Source organism: Saimiri boliviensis, chromosome 7, assembly GCF_048565385.1.
Source record: "Saimiri boliviensis isolate mSaiBol1 chromosome 7, mSaiBol1.pri, whole genome shotgun sequence".
NCBI lineage: Eukaryota > Metazoa > Chordata > Mammalia > Primates > Cebidae > Saimiri > Saimiri boliviensis.
This window is the reverse complement of record NC_133455.1, coordinates 41,905,866-41,913,635: the sequence shown is the minus strand read 5'-3', so window position 1 is coordinate 41,913,635 and position 7,770 is coordinate 41,905,866. Positions and strand designations below refer to the sequence as shown.

The 7,770-nt window shown below is 36.0% G+C and overlaps 1 protein-coding gene across 1 annotated transcript; it reads right to left on the bottom strand.

Moving 5' to 3' along the window:
• Positions 1–4,859: 4,859 nt before the first annotated feature.
• On the bottom strand, positions 4,860–5,628 carry LOC101046727 (density-regulated protein). The gene has a single exon (XM_010338483.3). It carries the CDS (start codon positions 5,523–5,525, stop codon positions 4,929–4,931), a length of 597 nt encoding a protein of 198 aa, XP_010336785.2. The 5' UTR covers positions 5,526–5,628; the 3' UTR covers positions 4,860–4,928.
• Positions 5,629–7,770: the final 2,142 nt, after the last annotated feature.

Sequence of the window (7,770 nt, the reverse complement as noted above, 5' to 3'; positions counted from 1 at the left end):
CCCAGCTAATTGTTGTATTTTTAGTAGAGACAGAGTTTCGCCATTTTGTCCAGAGTGTTCTCAAACTCATGATTCACTCACCTAGGCCTCCCAAAGTGTTGGGATTACAGGCATGAGCCACTGCTCCTGGCCTCAATTTTCTACTTGCTCTCTAATCTTTCGTCACTTACTCCTTTCTCTAACTTTACTCAGGGTTCTTGTACCTGAGTTTATTTCTTCCTGGAAGCCTCTACCCAGAACACATAATGGATCAATCCCTTACTTTAACTAAACATCTACTTCAACATTGTATCTCCTAAGAGGCCTATTGATCCCAACTTATCTAAAAATAGCAAACTTATTTTTCTATTCTCTTAAATGACTTTATTTTTCTATATATAACACCTTTCAGCTTCTGACATTTCACATTGTCTTTAATAATTTATAATCTGCATCTTACCTAGAATTTAAGGAATTTAAGCTTCATGTAGGCAGAGACTTTGATTTGTCTCCTTTGCATTCCAAGAACCTACTAAATCTGTGTTCGATGAATAAAAGATTGAATGTCTCTCCACCAACTCACCAACTGTGGCCCCAATTCAAGTCCCTTACCATACCACAGTCATTCAAATATGTATTAATAGATTTTCCTATTTACTTGCTCTTTCAGCACTACCATCGTTACCACTACTCTCTATAAACATCATTAATTTCCTTTAAAGAATTTTATCATATGATTTATCTTCAAAACATTACACAGCAGTTCATTAATGTCCACTGGCTTCATTTTACATGGCTTGTTCAGCTTTCTGTGAGCAATCTGGTTGTATCAACATCTCATCTTGCCTTTCATGACTTCCATACATGCGTCTCAACCAAGTCTTTAGCATTTTTAACAGCCCTGGACATTGCCTCAGTCAAGATTCTGCTGCAATTGTTCCATGGAAGGCTGTCATCTTACACAAATAGTACCTCCAACGAATGTTCCACCCAAGATCTTCCTCTTGAGCACACTCACTCCCTGTTGTCTGATCACTTTGTTTTGAGTCAATTCTTACACAGAGACCATTCATGTTAATAACACCTCATTCACAACTGTAATTTTCACTTCCCTTATAATATATGCAATGCCATGAGCTGCCTAGTTGCAGTTCTTGGGGATGCCAGCTCAGAACAAAACACCCTGCATGCCTTGAGGAAGAGAAAAGGTAACGTTAACTTTACCTACTGGTTAAACCAATAGGTTTATGTGTGTTATGTGTCCACAGGGTAAACATTGTGTGTACCCTTCATTGTCCCAAATGCTACTTGTCATAGACAGTTATTCCTGGGGATAACCTAAGAGTTCTCTATCTTTGCTCTTCCAACCTGTTGGTACTCCAGCCTCCAACAGTATGTTGGAGACTGACCAGATGTTCACCAAATCTGGATCCCTTTTCTGTTAGACGCACAGTAAGATTTCATTTCCCTGGCTACCTGATAGTTAGGTGTATCAGGGGACTGAATTATGAATAATTAGAGGAGAAATAATGTATGCCACTTCCATGCTATCATGAGTTGAAATTTGTGCCCTTCTCCCTCCAAAATATATTGTTGAAATCCTAACTTCCAGCACCTCAGTATAGATATGGAAATGGAAGAATTATGGATTTAATTAGTTAAGACAATATCATACTGGAATAGAGTAGGCCCCTAATCCACTGTGAATAGTATTCTTATGAGATGATGGGCATATGAGGACACACAGGGAGAACACTAAGTGATTACTAAGGCAGAGATTGGAGTTATGCAACCACAAGCCAAGTAACACGAAACATTGTCATAAAAGCCCTGAAAGCCAAGAAGAGGCAAAGAATGATTTCTCTATAAGTTTCAAAGGGAACTTGAATCTGTTTATGCCTTAATTTCAGTCTTCAACTCTCCAGAACTGTGAGACAATACACTTATTTGATTTTAAACTACCCTGATATGGTTAGGCTTTGTGTTCCCATCCAAATCTCATCTTGAATTATAATTGCCATAATTCACATGTGTCAAGGGAGTGACCAAGTGGAAGTAATTGAATCATTAAGGTGGTTTCCTCCATGCTATTCTTATGATACTGAGTGAGTTCTCATGAGATCTGATGGTTTTTTAAGTGTTTGGTAGTTTCTCCTGTGTTCGTCCTCTCCAGCCACCTGTCGAGAAGGTGTCTGCCTCCCCTTCACCTTCCACTATGATTGTAAGTTTCCTGAGGCCTCCCCAGCCATATGGAACTATGAGTCAATTAAACCATTTCCTTTATAAATTGGAATTGTGAGTCAATTAAATCTCTCTCCCTTAGGAATTACTCCATCTTGGGCAGTTTTTTAGAGCAGTGTGAAAATGCACTGCCCAAGACTGGGTGATTCATTGTGGTAGTTTGTTACAGCAACCTAAGGAAATTAATACGTCTATCCCAAGAAAACATCAAGGGAATCTTCCATACTTTTCCCTGTCACCTTGCAAATTTAGAGGATCCAGTAGATGATTACAAAGGCCTTTGGAATGACAGAACGGTACATTATAAGGATCTAACCTTGTGGCCATTTGCCAAACACCTGCACTGAATTGTTATGCAAGTTATACCACATTATAACACAAGTTATCTATAATGTGATATGTACATGTAAATATATTTTATAAGTTATACATAGAAAAGAAGTTATGTATTGAATTATAACACAAGTTACATTGTGTTTTTCCAGTTATATTATGCTACTTATATTGTCTTAAAATCTGCTGATATTTGGGGATTTGTAGGTTATAGCAATGAGTGTTACTTTAACATAGAAAGTCGTGTACTTGAAGACATCTGCTCTCATGAAATAAACCTAAAATGTTTGGGACTGGCTTAGCAGTCAGGTAGAAGCAGGCAACAAAGATACTGATATCTGAGGCTGGGCAGCTGAAAAGCATGTGTGTGTGTGTGTGTGTGTGTGTGTGTGTGTGTGTGTGTGTGACTTTCTTTTTTTAATGCGCACGCTGTGGAACTTTAAAATTGCTGTGGAATAGTAATGACTGTGCATATCTTATTGTTTTTCCTCCTATATGTAAAATTGCAGTTTTTCTTTTTTTTTTTCTTTTTTTTTTTTTTTTAACATAAGGACAATTTTAATCCTGCATTTTCCTGTAGTAACATCCACTGCTGGCTATCTACAGATTGAAACTGCATTTACTATGAACTGTGAACATGAAGAAACTTTACACGAAGTCACATGTTGATACAGGCACACAGACATCTTCCAGCACCAACAGAACTCATACCAGATAGTCGCAATGGATAAATTTGCTTCACCAGTAGTTCTATTTAGTAAAATTCACAGTTAATGCAGAATTTCATTTTTCAATTTTACATCTTTATTACACGTTTTCTAATACTTTATTTAAAAAAAACTCATTCAAGATTGTAATTTGCATGGCAATAAACAATGGTTTCATGGGTTCTAAGTTTCTTAAAAGTGTCCACAGAAATTTAAAACACCACAAGTTTTCTTTCCAATTCGCAGCACCTGACTTAAAGTTTAAATTCATCTAATCCATCATTAAAACTGTCATTTTTCTCTTGTGAGAAGACACATTTCAATTGCCGTTTCCAGGATGATATATTGAACATGGGTGCACATTTTTAATTGGTTAGCAGAATTTTACTCACACAATTTATAGCCAGAATAAGAACCTCTAGCCTCTCTGAATGGCCTTCCACTCACAACAATGATGATGATAAAAGTCTAAAATTATGATGATAAATTTCTAAAATAAATGTCTGGGATGCCCCCACTTGACATTACCAAACATGTTTCCAAGTAATCTTAGAAAATATGATTATTTAAACATATGCATAATATTCTACCACACAATGCATCATCACTTCTTTAACCATTTTCCAATTGTTCATTTATAACATTTGCAATTTTTTATTATAAATAATATTGTGATGAATACTTTCATCTGTAAGTTTTATGCAAGGCTGATTATTTCTTCTAATGTCTTCTAATATCAAAGAAGTGGCTTACTGGTTCAAACAGTGCACATACATGGTTTTAAGGCTTTTAGTATACTTTACCAAATAATATCCAGAATAGCTCGAACAATTCCTACCAACAGTTATTGTGCCCATAGGGTGGACTTCGTAACAACAAAGCAAATTCAACCACCAATCTATTAGATTCTCACACATCTCAAAACTATCACATCAAAGAAGCAAGGAAACATATTACTGGTGAGGAAGCCAAATTGAAACTCTTAAAAAAATCACTCAGCTTTAGATCAGTAAAATAATCAACAAAAATGCTCCCCACAAAAAGTATACTGGGTTTTTCAAAAAATTTAAAAAGAGATAAAGAGAAAGTCAGGCTGGGCACTGTGGCTTACACCCAGCACTTTGGGAGGTGAAGGCGGGCAAATCACAAGGTCAGGAGTTTGAGATCAGCCTGGCCAACATGGTGAAACCCTGTCTCTACTCTCTACTAAAAATGCAAAAAATTAGCCAGGCATGGTGGTGGGTGCCTGTAATCCCAGCTACTTGGGAGGCAGAGGCAGGAGGATCGCTTGAACCTGGGAGGCGGAGGTTGCAGTGAGCCGAGATTCCACCACTGCACTCCAGCTGGGTGACAGTACAAGACTCCATCTCAAAAAAAAAAAAAAAAAAAAAAAAAAAAAAAAAAAGAGAGAGAAAGAAAAAGTCAGTACCAAATGACCAGAATTTTTTATTTGACTAAATCTATTCATGTATGCGCAATGACAGTCTCCCCTGTTTATTTCACTTTGGCAATAAAAGAACAAGCAGCCTTGTACAGAACAGTGAAAATGCCAAGGACGAGGGCAGTCTACAGTTTCACTGTAGAATATATATATATATATTTTAAAGACCTCTCTCCCTTTGGCGATATCAACTCTCAGTTCAGGCCATTAAATACAAATTTTCAAATTCACTTCTTCACTTCTCCAAGATCTTCGATGCTGTCATCATCTACCTCTGGCCATTTTTCCTGAATGACATCAATTATGTCATCTGTAAAGTCTCCCTGAATGATAATTTCATCCTCTCCTGTTACTGAGGCACCACAGGAGAATTTCTGAGCAAAAAATCTTTGTGCTTCTTTAAGATCAATTTCAAAAGTTGCAAGGCCACACACTCTTGTCACATATTTCTTTTTTGCTCTGGGAATTTTGGCTATAGTAACCTTTTGTGGTACAGCCTTCTTTTTTTGTTTTATTTGACCCCTTCCACCTCTCTTCTGTTTTTTCTTCTCTTCTTCTTCCCCTGCTGTTCCTTGACCCTCGCTAATTCCAGTTTCTTGTTTGGGTGAATTTTCTACAGTAAGTTTCGCAAATTCATTTGGAAAATTCTTCTCTAACCATTGTCTACATTTAGCAACATCAGGCATATATTCACAGTACTCTGTTGGTAATGAACAGACTCCACAATAAAGGACTCGAAGTGGGTAATCGGCATCTAACTTGGCACTGTTCCTTGGGTCTCCTTTGCAATCAGCCCCGCTGGATTCAGAAATGTCAGCAGCCATTTCACAAATCCAGGCGGTCGCACAGGCCCCGCCGGCTCCGCTCCCGCCGCTATCGCCAGCTGAAGCGACACATGCAACTCGCCTCCCCTAGCCACGGCCGCCCGAGAGCAAATTGCAGTTTTTCTACACATGGTTCACCTTTGTTTACTTGGTGGGATGACTGGGTGTCAAATAAGTTGTATGTTTTGTTTTGTTTTTTAGCTTATAAGACCCCCAGACCAAGAGGAGTCAAATCCAAAACTGACAGAAAGAACTTTGGATCATCAGGAGATCCTTGAATTTGAACTAGATGCAATGACTAGATGGACCTTCAGGTTGGCAGTTAAGTCAGACCATGTAACTAAGTTTTAGCCAGTGAAATGTGCAGAAGTTATGTAAGCCTTTTCCAAGTTTGACTCATAAAATATTCCCTAAGAAATGTGGTTTTCCTTCCTTCCTGTCTGGAGGCCATATTTCAAGGATCTAATGTAAGACTCCAGTGCCCTAAGGAGCTAATTTTCAAATACCCACAACAAACTATTGCATGAGTAATAAACAAAACTTAATTTTGAAAAGCTAGTGATATTTTGGAATTGTTGGTTCTAGGACATAGTATAATATGTCTATTTGTATAATATACAACATTTACCAAAATACATTATCCCAGAATCATGTCATGTATTCCTGAAATCTAAGACTACAGAATTTGAGTTTATTTGTCCTTTGTCTATAAGCAATGATATTTTCAGATGCATACTTTTTAACCCAATGAATATAAGTCCCAGGAGGACATCTCCTTCCACAATACACTCTGGATACCGTCTCTGCTTGTACTTTGCCAGACAGCTGTCTCTGTAATCCATTCTTTTTCTTTCCCATTAATCTCTCCACTGTACTGGCCCTTTCCTATTATCATTTAAACATTTTTATGTCTCCATGATGAAATAATTTTTCCCTTTATTACATTTTACCTTACAGAAACAGCTACATTTTTTCACACATCCATTGCCAAACATATTGAAAGTGTTATCCACTCATTCTGCACCCACATCTTTACTAACTGCTTGTCAATGTATTTTCTTCTGACTTATAATTCCACCATTCAAGCAAAAATAACTTTTGATAAAGTCAGAAATGATCATTATCTTGCTAAATACAATGGACTTTTGTTCTAAATAACCTCAATTTCTTTTATATAATCTTTCTTGTTGGAGGCCTTTTGAAGTACATTTTCAAAATAATTCAAGTAAGTCGAATTTATTAAGCCTTCTTTCATTACTGGTACTGTGTTGTCAAGTTGAGGAACAATTTCCTAATTCAAGTCACAAAGATTTGCTTCTCTAACAGTGTTATAGTTTTAGCTCTGGAATTAAAGTGTACGATTTGTTTTGAATTAGTATTTGTATATGATGTGGGACAAAGTTTCAACTTTATTTTTGTGTGTGTGTCTATCAGTTGTCCCAGTACCATGTGTTTAAAACACATTTCTTTTCCTAGCATTATATTGTTTTGGAAACTTTGTCAAAGGCAATTGTCATAAATGTGCTTATTTTGGGGCTCTCAATTCTAGTTCACTGACCTATATGTATTTCCTTAAAATAGTATTACAGTTTCTTTCTTGATTACTAAAGTAAATTTAGTACTTTAATCAATATAAATCATTATCAAACTCTTTTAAAGCATGGAAGAGAAAGGAACAGATCCCTCTTTATTCTAGAGGTTAGTATTAATCCAGTAGTAAAACTGGAAAGAATACATTACAAATAAAATTACAGACCAATATTTCTTATAAATATAGATGCAAATATCCTTAACATGTTTTAAAATAATATTAGAGTCTCTTTCTTGATTACTAAAGTAAGTTTAGTATTACTGTCTCCTGATTACTAAAGTAAGTTTAGTACTGATTACTAAACAAAATTTTGTAGTAAATTTTGAAATCAGAGAAAGTGGAATCCTATAACTTTGTTCCTCTTTTTTTTAAAAAAATATTGTTTTGGTTATTCTTGCTTATTTTTTCTCATAAATTTTAGAATCAGCTTGTCAATTTCTGCAAATATGCCCGCTGGATCTTGATAGTAATCATGTTGAATCTGTAGATCTATTTGGTGTGTATTTCCATTTAACCAATAGTACTTCTTCTAATCTGAAATATCCTTTTATTTATTTAAGTCTTTATTTTCTTTCAATCACATTTTATAGTTTTTACTGTACAGGTTATACACTTTTTTGTCAAAATATCCCTAAGCATTTTATTCTTTTTGAT